The sequence below is a fragment of the Gobio gobio genome, assembly GCF_949357685.1.
Source record: "Gobio gobio genome assembly, chromosome: 4".
Taxonomy (NCBI): domain Eukaryota; kingdom Metazoa; phylum Chordata; class Actinopteri; order Cypriniformes; family Gobionidae; genus Gobio; species Gobio gobio.
Window position 1 is genome coordinate 31,904,058 of NC_137100.1, and position 16,544 is coordinate 31,920,601.

The 16,544-nt window shown below is 38.5% G+C and overlaps 2 protein-coding genes across 6 annotated transcripts in view; both read left to right on the forward strand.

Annotated features, from left to right (window-relative positions):
* cenpv (centromere protein V) overlaps positions 1-16,544 on the forward strand; it is a 278,526-nt gene that overhangs the window by 126,308 nt on the left and 135,674 nt on the right. The window lies entirely within an intron of this gene.
* ncor1 (nuclear receptor corepressor 1) overlaps positions 1-16,544 on the forward strand; it is a 137,653-nt gene that overhangs the window by 72,103 nt on the left and 49,006 nt on the right. For all 4 annotated transcript variants that reach the window (XM_079815098.1, XM_079815099.1, XM_079815096.1 and 1 more), the window contains exons 15-17: positions 13,244-13,374; positions 14,035-14,225; positions 15,958-16,056. In XM_079815098.1, the coding sequence (XP_079671224.1) occupies positions 13,244-13,374; positions 14,035-14,225; positions 15,958-16,056 (421 nt within the window). The remainder of the gene's footprint in view (positions 1-13,243; positions 13,375-14,034; positions 14,226-15,957; positions 16,057-16,544) is intronic.

Consider the following 16,544-nt stretch of genomic DNA (forward strand, 5'->3'; position numbering starts at 1 on the left):
AAGCTCATTTTTTTATCTTATCTTGAAAGCAGGCTCAGTGTGCTTGTGTGTGTGTGTGTGTGTGTGTGTTCGGGTTTGTTAACCAAGCTCGTCTGTGTGTGGGTGGAGTGTATGACCCTTAGAGACACATAAAAGTGTTTGTGTCCGTCGAGTTCAGTGGAGTTCTGAATGCTGTTCCAAACAAACTTCTGCTCAAGCTTTTGTTCCTGGAGTCCAGCGAGAATGTTTTAGAGAAAAAGGGAGAGAACATGCAGAAGAATATGCATAAGCGAGAAGAACAAACTTTTGTGTCTTTTTCTCTTCATTAAACTGGCAGCCCGTGTGTTCTGCCGTCCCTCCAGAGTTTTTTTTTTTTTTTCTCGGAGAAAGAGGGAGGGTTGGAGAATGTGTGTGTGTGTATGCGAGACACCCCTCCTGAACTGCGCAGTGGTATGTGCCGTTTGCTCTGACACCAGTGAGAAAGTTGTGGAGCAGCTTGCTGTGCCAATCAAAATCTGACGGGGCTGGGTTAAGTTCGGTCAGTCTCTTCTCCCCTCCCCACCGCGGGGATTACCTGGGCTGACCCTAGCACCCAGATTAGCTAGCGCTCGCACACATTTTTGTGTGTGCGTAAGTTGGAGATGCCACTGCTTCTTTAGCAGGCTCAAACAACCCTGTGGCAGGCTTTCTCGGAATATGCGCCATTGATCTGTCGAGCCGGGTCCCGCAGCTGAGGATCTGATCCAGCGCAACGCCGCTGTCAGGCTGCCCGAGGCGCGCGCTCCTGCTCAGCCTGTTCCTGTCACTAACTCTGGCCTTGGCTGCACAGCATTCTGGGATATATAATGGGATGAAAAGGACATTCATGAGAAGCAGATAAACGTAGATGAAGGTACCTTATGATTGAGTAAAGGAATTGACTATTGGTTTGTGGAGTAGTTTTGTGGGCTGTTGTGATTTGTTTGAGAAGATTTCAGGGTTGTGTACTTTTGCTTAATGGTTTAAGCTGTGGTAGAAGTTATTCATAATATGCAAAAGGACATTTATGTATATTTTTTGTTAATTATAATGTTTTATATTTAGTATATTATTTCATTTGTATTATTATTTAAATATTATTTTAAATTATTATCAGTTACTGTCATCATGCCAATATCTGCAGAGTGCACGTATAAAAGTTGTGTGTGGCGGTGGTTAGCTTGGATGTGCTATTGCCTTGATGACATCTACAGGACAGGAGGTGTGCTGCTAATACATTTTTGCATACTTGTTCATGGATCTACTGAAGACTAAACAAAGGCATAGATTTAAAAAAAATAATCATTTTAAGATTTTTGACACTCAATTTTGTAGTCCATGTTATGCTGTTTTTCTTGGCCTAGTCTTCTCTCCCTCCTTTTCTTTATTGGTTTATTTGAGTTTTTGCATTCATCTTTACTGTTCATTCATTTGGCTTTGAAAACAATTATACTATTTTTATTGAGCTTTCCATGTGCTACAGTTGCATCTTTCACGAGTGAATATCAGCCAGAGTTACTATTCCACTCCTCGCATTTGTTGTTGTATATCAAGTGCATTTTGTTTTGTTGGGAATTGAAAAACTTTCAAATAGTTAAAAAAACTAATGGAGAATTCTGCAGCAATTATTTGTAGTGCAGGTTGTGTTAACCACTGCTTTACCTCTGTCACAGAATGTTACAGATACAGAATGAAGTGTGTCCAAAGGTTGACTGTAAAGCTGAGGTTTCCAATAAAAGATAAGGTAACATTAGAATATTGACAGTAGATTAATATTTAATTCTTGCTTCCTCTCCCTCGATGCACTTAACCCTCTGAGACCCAAATATTGATGTAAAAAATATCAATATCTTTCTTGAAAAGAGAATTTTTGTAAAAACAAAATATTCTCTCGCAACCTTCATTTAGCCATTCTATGTGGTGTGCAAGTGTTCTTAGTAACTAATTATAAAAACCATTATGTATGTTCCTACACATCCAGGACATCCTGCATTCTGTTCTTTTCCATTGTGCTCCAGCTGCTTTTGAACACGAGTGTGTCTTGTGAAAATGTCTCTAATGAACCTTAAACCAGCCGAAACACACTCTTCCTTAAAGTCACCATGAAATCTACCTCTTCCCCTACCTCTTGCAATGGCATCTTTTCTAGCAGTGTAAATCGGACAGCTAATCATGATTCGATACAGTATCTATTCTCATAGCAATCGATACAATATTTTCCGATACCTCAAAAAGTTCTGTGACACGATTACAATATGATTCGATTCAGGAGTATAACAATATTTCAATATTATGATTTTATGTGCCTATTTTACACAACCAGTTACATTTTTATCACCGCACAACTGCAACCAAAGTATATAACAAACATTTATTTCAAAGTGACATCCACAAATAAAAAAATTCACACAGTAATCTAATGACAGCTTATGACATGACAACAGTCAATAAAGTATTTTAGTCTGCTGTGTTAAAATGTGCTTGAAGCAACACTGATACCCCTTTTCCACCAAGGCAGTGCTAGAGCTAATTCAGAGCCAGAGCTAGTCCCAGTTCATAGTTGGTTCGACTGAGGAGCCTTCTAAGAACCGTTTGCTTTTCCACGGCCTGAGAGCCACAACAGAGCCATGTCTTACGTCACTGTATTGCGTATCATCTTTCTCAGCAACGCTAGCGAGGCAGCGGCAGTGTTGCCAAGTCTACGGTTATGCCGCGGGCTTTTTTTCATGACCGCGGCTTGAAGCGACCCCAATTATGTAATATTTAGCCCCGGGAATGCGAATTTTAGTAGGCAACCATGCCAAAAAAACACATATTTTACCCCCAAATGTGATTTTTACCGGGGAAGCCCCCCTGAAACGCGATTGGGCTTGTTTTGAGTAGCAATTGGGCGGGTTTTGTTGTGAAAACCTGGCAATCCTGGGCAGCGGGAAACACACACACACACACACACACACCAGGCTTGTTCAAGATGCATCGGCGCTGCGCACACGATCCACGTATGATAAAAAACGCATGAGTGAATCAAAAGCATAAGGAGTCATATGCTCTCGCTGGACTCGTTATCATACTGCGATCGGTCTGCACAGCTGCGAACAAGCCTTCCATCAACAATGCAAACATTGCGTTACTATTGATTCACATGGCTTTACGATCCTACATCGGCATCAAAACACAACGAAAACACAGCGAATCCAACGCATTCATGCAGTTCGCCGTAATTTGTATAGACGGAGATTACAAACAAGCAGCAGCTGTTAGCTCCATTAGCTGCTATTTCAAACATGGCGGATCTCAAGTTTGTGTTCGTCTTGTTGACACCGCCCCCAGCACCTGACGTAATCGGTTCTTACTTCTAGCCCTGTTCTAGCCCAGCAATGTTTTGGTGCTACTTAAGAACCACTTTTCCTGGCTCGGAGCTGGGGCTTTGGGTGTGGAAACACAAAGAACCGATTTGAAACTAGGCTCTGGCTCCGATCTAGCTCTGGCTCTGCTTTGGTGGAAAAGGGGTATGCAGATTCAGGTGTGCAGAATTATTAGGCATGTTTTCTTTTACAGATAAATTGAGCCAAAAAAGAGATTTAACTCAGACTGAAAAGTCAAAAAGTATTAAATGCCCATGAGAAGGATGCAATACTAATGCAATACTAGACATTGCAGTTAAGGCATGACCATTGGACAGTGAAATGCTCGTTGGGTCAGCAGGATCTGACAAAAACAGGTGGTGAAGAAAAGACACCTGTTAACTGCAAAAGAATTAAGAATTAAGGTGAAGAATTAAGGGTGAAACCATCAGGAACCCTTTAGTCTCCAGCGCCACCATTTTCCAGAGCTGCAACCTACCTGGAGTCTCCAGAAGTGCAAGGTGTCAGGATCTCAGAGACTTCAGTTAGGTAAAGAATCCTAAAAAATGACCCCCACTAGATAAGAATCACAAGCTGAAGTGTTGTAAAATACATGAAGAAGGTTTTTTTATAGGCTTTATGGACAGATAGGTTGAGAGTGACTCTTGAAGGACCAGCACCACATCCTCTAGTACCACTGTTTGAAGAATTCATCTTCCAGAATCTGGCAGTACGTTTTGGGAGTTCATTTTTAGTCCATCTCTGCAAAACGGACTTCAGGATGGACAAAAATGAACTCCCAAAACGTACTGCCGTACTAGTCTGTGTGACTCCAGTGGCCAAAACCAACTAAAAGAATGACTTAATTGAACAATTTCGTTCTAGCCTGTGTCAGTCTCCTACGCAGTTTCCGTTGTACAGTGCAGCTTTCGAGTTCTACGGCAGCCGATGCTGTTCACGTGAGCACCACGACGCATGCGTGTGATGATGACGCAGGAATTGCACTGTATTTACAACGTAAACTGCGTAGGAGACTGACACAGGCTAGAACGAAATTGTTTAATAAAGTCGTTGTTTTGTTTGTTTTTGCGCACAAAAAAGTATTCTAGTCACATCATAAAATGAAGGTTGAACCCCTGGAGTCACATGGACTATTTTAACGATGTCTTTACTGCCTTTCTGGACCTTGAAAGTGTAAATTAAATAGCTGTCTATGAAGAGTTCAGAGAGCGACTCGGATTTCATCAAAAACATCTTAATTTGTGTTCCGAAGATGAACGAAGGTCTTACGGGTTTGGAACAACATGAGAGTGAGTAATTAATGACCACATTTTCTTTTTTTGGTGAACTAACCCTTTAAATTAACAAGTCAGCTATGGCTGCACAATATATCGAAATTATCGAAATATCGCAAATGTACATATCGCGATATGCATATCACAACGGCACGCAATATCTGAATGATTTTAATAGGCTACTTCAACATGTGAAAAGTGTACCTTTTAAGTCGATGCAAATAGCAGAGAATAGACTGGGCACACGACTGTTACTTATGTGACTTGTTTGGCGTTAAAAAGAGCTATTAAATGCAATGACTTGCGAAAAACAACTCCTTGCAGTCTCACACTGTCTGCTGTCTGACACACAGAAACGTGCGCACAAGCCGCCTCTCTGAAAGCAGTTGTTTTTTGTGCCTTGTTACATACTCGAACTGTCAAATACACACAGTTATGTCAAAATGTCTGTATATTTAATTCATGTGAAGACTACTGTTTTTAGTTCTTATTTTTAATAACAAAGATAAATTCAAATAACAAAAATAATCGTTCACCCCTAGTTCAGGTGTCTTTTTTTACCTGGATGTTCTTGATGTTAAGTTTTAGGTAGATATGACTATATATTACCAAATCAGAGCAAATAGTTTTTAGTATTTAAATATTGGCATTACATTTTTTGTTTGTTTACATTGATGTTAAAATTATATTGTCAGATTTGTGACATACATTTTTGCTAAAACACTGCTGGTCATTTTCAGAAGTTGTAGCGATGCTTTCTTTTCCCAGAAAGAATGTGAAACCCATAAATAGTATCATTCTCAGTTTTTAATTATTATTTTTTAAATATAATTTAAATAGATTTTATGCACTTAAAGCAATATCGTATCGCATATCGAATATCGCATTATTTAACAAGGTATTGCATATCGCATTTTTCTTCAATATCGCACAGCCCTATAGTCAGCCCAGAAGAAGTTGATGTTTAAAAATGAAAATACTCTATCACATCCCTACCCCCAACCTTCATCAGCCCTCGGACAGTCTTAAAGTTTTTTTTTTTTTTTTAAGATATCTCTACATTTCACTTACAACTTGTAATATTACCTGAAAAAAATTCTTAGGCATTTTCAAAGTTTATAAAGAACTTTTCCACTACATTAAAATGCTGAAACACCAGTATGTTTATTTCGCAGCTCTTACACTAAAGTTGCTAGGACTGTCACTAACGATTATTTTGGTAATTAGTAAATCAGATTAATCGAGTAATAAAATTAGAGCCTTTAAAATGGCTTAAAATACATATATTATAACAGTGAGGCAATAGTATTTGGTTAAAATAAAGTATCAAAAGCAAGTAATCATATGGTTTTATTGAACAACACTGTTAAAATACATAATATATAAACAATCATCTTATGTACACATTATGTATTATGACAAATACCTGCAGAGGGCACCAACCTAGTGTTGTTGCACTTTGCAGCAGATCAAATCTTTGTTTAATATTGGCCAAATGGTATTTAATTCAAATTTTCATGTAATCTTTAATATTTGGCATCTACAGCCACTGTAATTTCTAAAACAAGAATATGTGGATATAAAAACATGCAAACAGAGTGAGGGGTTTTTACTGTCAATGGAGCCGCTCTGAGATGTACATAACCTACACGCATGTAAATAGAGCGTATGTATATATTAAACCCGCAGGGCATATATTTATTAAATTGAATCGCAGCCTTTGTGAATTCATAATAGCATAATGCCATAGTATGCTTTTTAATGGTTTACTATATCGTGCAGCCTTAGAAAACGGTCTAATAATGCAGTTCATTGATTCTCGTCCGTGCAATGCAGGACTTCCATGTTTGCCGGTTATGCAGAGTTTACACTGCCCGATTTTAGCCCGATTTTGACTCGCCGGCAGGTTTTGCCAAATCGCCGACAAAGGTCCGAAATCATAGGCAAATCTGTGCTCATTCACGCGAGTGACAATCCCGCGTGAATGATCAAAGACGTGAGCTGAGAGAATCGACGACGCCCGTGAGATATTTGGTATGCTAAATATCTGGACTTGTCGGCGATTCAAAATCCTGCCGCGTGAAATGTGTTCTGACTAACAATTACATCGGCAATGAAACAGAGATGATACAGGGCAGCGGGAAGTTCGGGGAGGAGTTATAGACCAGTATATCAGTATTTTAATAGATATATTTACAATTCTGTCAAACAGAAACAAAGCACAGACATTTGCTTGACCAGCCGCAACAGCAGCACATTGCAAAATTATTTATTTACCTCCAACTCTCTTTGCAGAACACTATCATTGGTCCCTGTGTCTCCCCAACCATTTCCACCACCATAATCTTTTGGCAGCGGCTATTTGCGCTAAGTGCACTAAATGCAAATAGCGATTAGATGGTATTTGCACCGTGTAAATGGCAACTAGATTCTACACAAAATAGCATATTATATTGGCGATAATTGCTATTTACACTAAGTGCAAATAGCTGTAGATGCTATTTACTAAGTTAAAATAGTGATATATTCTATTTACACCATGTAAAAGTAGTTCTTTGCAATATGTGTAAATAGTAATTAGATGCTATTTATACTTTATTTTGACAGATACATACTATTTGCACCTCAGTATTGTTGTACATTAACAGGATGCAATAATAACGGAGTGTAAATGATTATTAATATTATTATTTTTAAATGGATGCCGCCTTAATGGGACAATAAAAGCCCTCCCTACACCTAGACCTACACCTATCTCTAACCCTACCCAATAATACATTTTTTATTATTATTATTAAACATGTTGTTAGGCACTTTATTACCATTTTTAGAACATTTTCTTAATTTAAAAAAAAAAACTAAATGCTAGGGGTGTGACGAGACACTTATCTCACGAGACGAGATACGAGATGAGATTTTTACATCGTATTTTTAAGAAATCTTCAATAATGAAATAGATGACTAGAAAAATTGTTTGCAGGTGCATTTGAAATGATTTAACTCATCATCTTGTAATGAATGTCATTTTCAGTTCTACTTTCTGAGTATGAATTATCATATGCAGTAAAAGACAACAATACTCAAGCACTGTAAAGGTTTTGGCAAAAACTCAACTGGCTTCTTTCCTGTATGATTGTCTCTTCAGACCTCAGAACTGCACATGAGCTTCTTTTGACCTCCTAACTGAACTCTTTCCCACAAATTGATCATAGATATTAAGTGCAACCAATAACCATAATTCCATAAGTAGGCCTACTCAATATTCAAAGTGCAAATAGAGACCAAATTTATCTTCAAGCATGAGACAGAGCTAAGAGATTACAATGGGATAGCTTTTATATTGGGAGATATTCGCGTGCCTCAAGTAGCCGCTTGCAAACAGCGGTAACGTATTGAAATCGCGTTTGAATGCGTACTCGCGTTTACTTTCACTTTGAATTTCGCGATCGTGCGTACTCTGGGAATAGGGAGCGGTGGTGCTGACGCGCATTTTAAAATATAAACTCACCACGGTCGAGTCCACTAACATGTAACACACACTCGTACAATGCGAGCGCTTCACTAACACACGTAACACACACTCATAACATGCTTAATGTCTTCTCGTCACGTAATCAGTGCTGTGGGCACGACTCAAACAGCTCATGTTGGGAGAGCTGATGGAATTAAAGCGACTGTTATCCACCTGAATTAAATTGTTTTTATTTATATAAAAAGCAAAACTAGAGTGGATGCGTAATAAAAAAGTAGTGTTGGCCTATTCGATCCTTTTTTTTATTTATGATTTATTTCTTATTTTTAAACATTTTCACAAACAGAACAGACAAGGAAAAGGAAGACATTGGTGATGTTACAGTCCAGATAACAAACAAAACACACACACACACACACACACACAAAAAAAATATATATTGTAATAATTAGGTACACATAAATGTACACGTGCAAGTGTACATAAAATACCTGATAAGAGACCTAAACATCCATTCCAATACACATTAAGTGTTACAAAGGGTCACAAATTAATCCACCATATTATCAATGGGAGTTAGGGTAATCAGACTGGGTCCAGCTGGAGAGTCTTAACATATGCAAGGAAGGGCTTTCAGATTTTAGTAAAAGTACTGTTAGGCCCCTGTAAAGAGTGTCTAATCTTCTCTAGTTTCATGAAGTACAGGGCATCCTTCATCCAGTATGTGTGAGAAGGGGTCTGAGGGCTTTTCCAGTTTAATAAAATGACACGTCTAGCAAGCAGCGTAAGAGAGGCAACAAACTTAGAAAAGTGAGTGGGAAGGGAATACCCGACAGGCAACACCCCAAAAAGGCCAATGATAGGAGATGGAGGTACGTCTATAGATGTAATGGCTGAGAGAGAATTGAATACTGGCCCCCAAAACGAAGAAAGAGCTGGACAGGTCCAAAACATATGTATTAGTGTGGCTGGGCCTTGGTGACACCTGTCACACTCTGGGTCAATAGTTGGATCAATCCGCGCGAGCTTGCATTTTGACCAAGCCTATTCTATCCTAACTTCACCCTCACACTCCGTCATGACATTATGACACGAGACAGTTTTTCACCTCGTCGAGAAATCTCGTGGCACGAGATCTCGTCACACCCCTAGTAAATGCCTTTCCGATGTGATATCTGAAAAGAAAAGAGAGAAGAGCGAGCTCTGCAAAAGACGGATTAGAACCCGGGTCGATCACGTCAAAACTTGGATCTCTAAGCCTTATGCTTTACTGACTATGCCACTGAAACGTTGAAATACGGCCATTATTTTTTAAATCTTGTTTTTCCCAAACAGGCATTGTTAGGCGAAGCTAGTGCGAATAGCACTTGCCAACAAGGCACGCTATTTGCACTTGGTGTAAATAGACACTCCATAATCTTTTTTCCTTCTCGCTACAAATCAGCGCACAGACAATTTTGATCGCAAACTTTCGGCAGTTTATAATTTTTTTATAATAATTCTAGTCTCGCGTGAGAATTCCGGTCTGACGCACGCGTGATCTCGCGTTGTTTACTTGTCACATCTCACGTGTGTTAGTCACGCAGTGTGAAATGTTCGTGTGGGAACTCGGATTGAGGTATGTTCCGTGTGTATAGGGATGTCACGGTACCAAAATTCCAGTAGTCGGTACCAATACCATAAAAATTTTACGGTACTCTGTACCAATTTCGGTACCACAGCTATGTTTATTTTTTTTATTTAACTATTTAAAAAAAAGTTATTAAATGCATTAAGTTTATTATTTATGATGACAATAATTATAAGTAAATAATACATAAACATTTAAAGGCTGTATGCTGTATAAGTAAACATTGTTTATAAAAAAAAAAGATCAAGTGAAAAATAATCAACCATCTAGGCATAATTATTATTATTATTAGTAGAAACGTATTATCATTACATAGAGACATAGCTAAATCTACTGTAGGCTACAACAGTAGCCTAATATATTCTGTCAATTTCTTCACGTAAAACAGATCTTTTATTTTGACGGGTTGTCGTGAAGACCTTTGAGTGTCTGTGTTCATGATATGACAGTTTTCTAAAATTAAACGGTAAATTCTCATGAAGTGACGGTTTATGCGTTCATGTCCTCATACAGTGACACACGGCAGAGGCTACAAAGACAGCGAGCGAGTGTCATGCGCGTGCGTCCGACTGCCCGTCATTCACACAGAGACGCAGAACACGAAGGAGTAATATTTAAATAGTATTTTGCAGTTTAATATTCATAGACACTAGTATATATTCGGCTACAGTCTGGAGCCCTGCGCTGATATAAACACGGAAGCGACTGAACGCAGCTGCGGGTACCAAATATACTTGGGAGTCGGGACTACCGGTACTACAGAAATGCTGGTATCGTCACATTTTTATAATTTCAGTACGGACTTGGTACCGAAGTACCGGTACTTGTGACATCCCTACGTGCGTAAAACAAGCCTAATGTTAACTGTTAAAGATTGCATCCGTACTGTTCGGTACACACGTGCACAGTACCGGAAGCCCTGTACCGAAACGGTTCGGTATGAATACGTGTACCGTTACACCCCTATTTTGAACTGAGCTCTGAATGCCAGAAATGGGCTTTTATTGTGAACCATGTGTCAGTTTGTCGATGTGCTATAAGTCGAAGAGAGCACTGAAACGAGCACTTCCTCCTCCTGCCCTTCAACCTAGAGCGTGAATGATCGATCCGGTGTCCCCTTTGTGCTTGCTATATGTATTTCATGTATTGGACCCTTTCTCTGCCGTTTTTATTTTTGTTTTGACCTAAATTATCGGAGTCCCCCCCCCCACCCCCATTTGTTATCTACGTCTCTGTGGCAGAGGTTCTGACATTTTTTTGGTCCCATCTGGCAGCTGCTCAGCTTGTTTGTGTTGGCTGAGCTCTGCTTGTTCCAGTGCTTTGCTTCTCTTTCGTGGAACAGATCGACGTGGAGGAGGGGCTCCGGTCCCTCTGTCCGTGCCAGTAACCATGATAAAGATCCTTGAGCCATTAGCACACTGGCTCCCTCTCCAAACCAAAGGAAAAAGATCTTCTCTACTGATCTAATGTCTAATTTTACTCTAAAGAAGACCTTGTCTACTCACACTTACATTTTCACTTAATATTGTCTGACTGTTGGCCTACACATGTAACGGTACACTAGACTGTGGCTATGTTCACATTAGAGACTTAAATATTTAGTTGGTTTGATAATTTTGCTTTGTTTACATTGATGTTTATGTATACATTTACCTACATTTGTAATCAGTGTAAAAACTGACGTGGCTCTCTGCCTGTTTACAAATACCTAGGGATGCATTGCGGCTGATACCGATTTTAACAAACAATTATTGGCCGATACCTGTATTTGTCAATTGCCCTCTTATTTGAAATGTTGTCATTAAAATAGATAGTGTTTTGATCATGTTATGAATCAGCAAAGTAAAAAAAAAAAACATACATTAACTTAAAGCATACTAGCTAGTTTGCTACATTATCAAATAATTTCTAATGAACATAGACTGGATCCGATAGACTGCGGCCGATACATCGGTGCATCTCTACAAATACCATAACGTCACCTGCTTTGCACATGTCGATAACATTAATAACAAGATCTCATGATTGTTTTAAGAGTTTAAACGGAAGTAAAACATCTAATTAAATTATATTTGGTTTTTCTTGATATTAAATACGCCTAAAATCTCTCAGTTTCTGCACTGACTCTGCAAAATCTCCAAATGTTCTACAGTAGTACAATATGTATGACACCAGATGCAAAGGTTCCAGTTCTGAAAAATCTGATCTGTTACATAAGTTTATGGATGTTCATGAACATTGGGCCATGTGCTCTCATGGAAACAGAGGGGGAGGAATTGTATTTTACTCCTGCATTCTGCCATTATGAGAATGATGCTCTTTAAACTCTCCCTTTACCCAAAATAAAACATTGGGTTCATTGTGTTTTGTATGTGTGGATGGGGTTTCCTCAGTGTGTTCATCTGAGTCCCACCTACATGTCTTGGTTCTGATTGGCTGGCCATTGCTCTGTTTAGCTTTTCTCCCTGTTGATCATCTGCTTCTTCTCTATTCATATTTTTCCCCCTCTCCTTGCTCTTTTCTTTTTCTTTGTGACATCTACGTCCTGTTGTTCATAACATATGTTAACATAATTGTATGTTTAGCATAGGCCTCCTTTGAAATTCAGTTCCAGAAAGTTAGTCGTGTCAGTCATGCATATTTTCCCTTTTACCTACATTCTGTGTTTGTGTCATATGCATTAGATCTTAAGAGCTGTGTGCTTATCACACGGAAGATCAGATAAGATTTCGAAAGGCAAAAAAAATTTAGCACAAAGTTATGTTTCTAAAAACTTTCAAAGCTCAAGATGAGCTCAAGAAAAGTGTCTTTATTTTCCCTTTGAGAAGTACAAGAACAAAGTAACCTGACTGGATTACCTCACATTTTCACACGGTGAAACTGAAGCTCCACTCTTCATTTTTTTTTTTTTTTTTTTTTTTTTTTTTTTTTGGAGAAAGTAGAGACCGAGATAGATCAGAAGTAACCAGACAGGAATTTTGTCTGATTCAGTCCAGAGCAGGGATGATTTGGAGCATGCATTTTGGTTTGCTTTCTGGCTTTAAACTGATGTGACATCCGTTTTGTGGTCTCTCTCACAATGGCAAACAGTGAAATGTAGAAAACTCTTGGGTCCGCCCCAAAATCCTGGCAAAGTTTATCAAAGAAATTCTTGGTTTATTTCCAGTTTATTTTACATAAAGATTTATTCTAACAGCAACTAATTTAGAAATAGTGCAAGCATGTGCAACAGAGAACTTAGTAAATGTAACTTAAAATATTCTCTTTGAAATATTTTTTAGCCTTAAATCATATTTCATTGAAGTCCTACATGTAACGCAAGTTATGATATTGCCCATTTGGTGTTTGGTGATACATAATCATTCCTTTACTTCATAGCTGGGCTGACACAATTTAAGGCAAACTGCTGTTTTTTCTAGTGATGGGAATCTGGTCACAGGTCTGTGCTCTTGAAAAGGTCAGCTGTCTAAATGCTTCTGTTATTGTGGTTCTTTTCCTTTTAAAGCAGATAACCCGACCTTCACAGGAAGACAAGACAGACGACAAAAACGAAGAGGACAAATCGGAGAAATCAGAGAAGAAAGAGGACGAGGAGAAGAAGGAAGAGGAGGAGAAAGATGAAAAAGAAGAATCCAAGTAAGTACCATAGTTTGTTCCCCTTTTTTCCTTAGTTGTGATGAACTGGCCTCAATTCACCCTTTTGCCCCAACTCCACTGTGAAGGTTTGTTAGTAGACAAGGCAGGATATATTTTCAAAATGGCAATGTTTGGATAAAATATTGATAATTTTGCTCTTTATATCAGAAAGAACTTGCTCAAGCCACCCAAATGATAAATATCAGATACATGTTTTTGTTTCATGTTTTATTGCCATCTCCATGAGTGTGCAGTCTTGTAAAGTAGGTGAGATGATCTGTTTTCTGTGAGGTGAGCCTTACTGTAACAGAAGCTTAAGATTAACCTCATTAACTCATTTGGTTTGGAGGATACTCTGTGCTTTACTTGGGACCTGTTATGTCACTTCTAGGAATTCAACAAAAAGTGAAAAACTGGGATTTCTGACTTTTCTATGAATACACAATGGTACAGGGGTGGTTTTGTTGTCTGGGTGTGCTTCTGTTATGGGAACTCTGTAGTGAACTCCACAAGACTAATATATTATAGCAGGTGAGAAACTTGCACAGTGTCTGCATTTGCAACTCTGAGCTCTGCTTGCTCTTGATCGTCTAAATAGATGTAATTAAATTGAGTTCATTGCAGAGGGAGAGCCTTTATTCCCCGTCTTTGCCTCTGCAGGGACATCAGTAAAGATAAAGAGAAGTGTGAGGGAGAGGAGGAAGAGGGTAAGGAGCAGAGCACGCCACGCGGCCGAAAGACTGCCAATAGCCAGGGCCGCCGCAAGGGCCGCATCACCACCCGCTCCATGGCCAATAACGAAGCTGCGTCTGTGGTGGCTGAAGAGCCACCTCCACCGCCACCTGAACAAGGTAACATGCTCAACTGTTATATGCTCTGTCGGGCAAGAGCTGCATTGTCACTACATCTTATTTTTTGAGCATGTGTTTTTTGATTTGATGCGTTGAATATTATTGTCACTAATTTTAAATATTATTATTGTAAACAGTTTTGCTGCTTAATATTTTTGTAGAAAACCATGATACTTTTTTTCCTGGATTCTTTAATGAATAGAAATTTCAAAAGAAAAGCCTTTATTTCAATTAGAAGTCTTTTGTAACAAAATATACAGTTCAATTATTCAACCCCTTTTTGACCTTCTAGACATTTTGCTGAGAACAAGATTTTATGAAAACAATTCAACAAAGATTCAACAAAGACATCAGTAAACTTTTATAAAAAGTTTATTAATACACATGTGAGGGATTCTGAGAACGCTAAGTGGATTACAAAATAAAAATGGCTCTAAACGTTCATGTACAAAATTATTCAACCCCTAAAAATCTAAAAAAAAAAATTGTACAGAATATTTTATCCTTTATAAACCCCAATAAAACACTGCCCGTATAAGTTCTTAGAATCTTCTGCCACCTATCTACTGCAATCTTGGCCCATTCCTCACTTGAAAAAAGCTTCCAGATTATTGATAATCTTTGGTTTTCATGTTACCACTGTTTTCTTCAAATTCCACCAAAAACTTTGAATGAGATTTAAATCTGTACAGACTAAACCAAGATTAAGTAGATTTGGATGTATACTTTGGAAAAGCTGTTTGATTGATCATCAAGCTTTAGTCTCTACACCGAAGGCATCACTATCTTTGACAAACAGACTTGATACTTCAAAGAATTCATGATGCCTTTCATACAGTGAAGATTTTAATTTCCTGCAACAGCAAAGCACCCCCATAGGGCCGCCTCCATGTTTGACCATGGAGATGGTGGTGTTCTGCTCATAAGCACTGCCTTTTTTGCACAAGACATACTGCTGATCTGTGAGTCCAAAAAGTTCCATGTTTGTTGTCATACTCCATCAGCGTTGAATAGTTATGACGAGCTGTATTACAAAAAAATCCTATAACTTAAAAGCATTACATTTATATATTGACATTATCACTTTTAATTTGTAAAAAATGAACTAAACTGTTAAAGATGTTATAGATTTTTTTTTTAATTCTGTATCTTTAGAAAAAGCTTACATTTTGTAAATTAATAGTCTCTGGGGGGTTGAATAATTTTGATTGCAACTGTCACTTTTGATCAAATGAATGCCTCCGTAATTATTAATTTATTTAATGTTTTTAAAAGGTAGTGTAATTAACTCACACTATTTTTTGCAATAAATAAAAGGAAGTCGCTGCAATTTTTTTTCCTTCATGGGAACAGTAAAATGATGTGAAAAGTAAAAACTACTGACCTAACTGGCCTGCAGAATTTTTTTTAATACATCTTATCTATCTTTATATATATTTTTTTTTTAAATCTTACCATGATGAGATTTTTGTAAATCATGTATGTAACATTGTTTGGAAGTTGTGATGTGACTATCATGTAACTAGGCCGACAATATTGTATTAAACTACAAAAGGAAAAACTAAACTGAATTACACACAGCTGAAATTTTGTGGGAAAACCTGAGAACTAGTGATCTGTCCAAACAAACTAAATCTGCTTATGATGAATCTGACATCCCAATACTATGGCAAGTACACACACAAGCACAAATGAGCCAAAGTCCTGACGGTTTATTCTGTTTGTTGCTTAGTTCTGCCAGAGCCAACACCCTCTTCTAAACCTGAGCCAGTGCAGAAACCAGCTCGAGAGTCTGCAAAACCCTCTCCCACAGCCAGCGCAGACACGCGAGGTAAGCGCTATGTTTCTCACATACTTGCCCTCTTTTTTTTCAAATAGGTTTTCACATCCACACACTCACTTTACTCTCTCACCTCTCAGAAAGGTTCATCTGTGTGGTGCTGTGATGTCTGTCTGCTGATCGTGCGGTCAGTCTGTAGAAGTGTGATCTGTTCCTTGGTGACCTCACCTAGTTTGGTGCTTTCTCTGACCGCAGCCAGGTGTACGTGTATGCTAGGGGTGTACCGATACACCTATGCCATGGTTCGGTTCATATCACAGTTTTGGAGCCACAGTTCGGTTCTGTTTTTAAAATTGGTACTTTACTTTAATTTCATGATTTACGAATTGACAACGTAACGTTGCATGCTCATAGTTTCTCTTGCGCTTTATATATGAAGTGATATACAGGGAGCGCCGCCACATTTGCGTGTATAATTGTAGAGAGTGCGCTATGAGCATAGTACAACGGCTGACAGGACAGGAAAGCGGTTTTCTGAA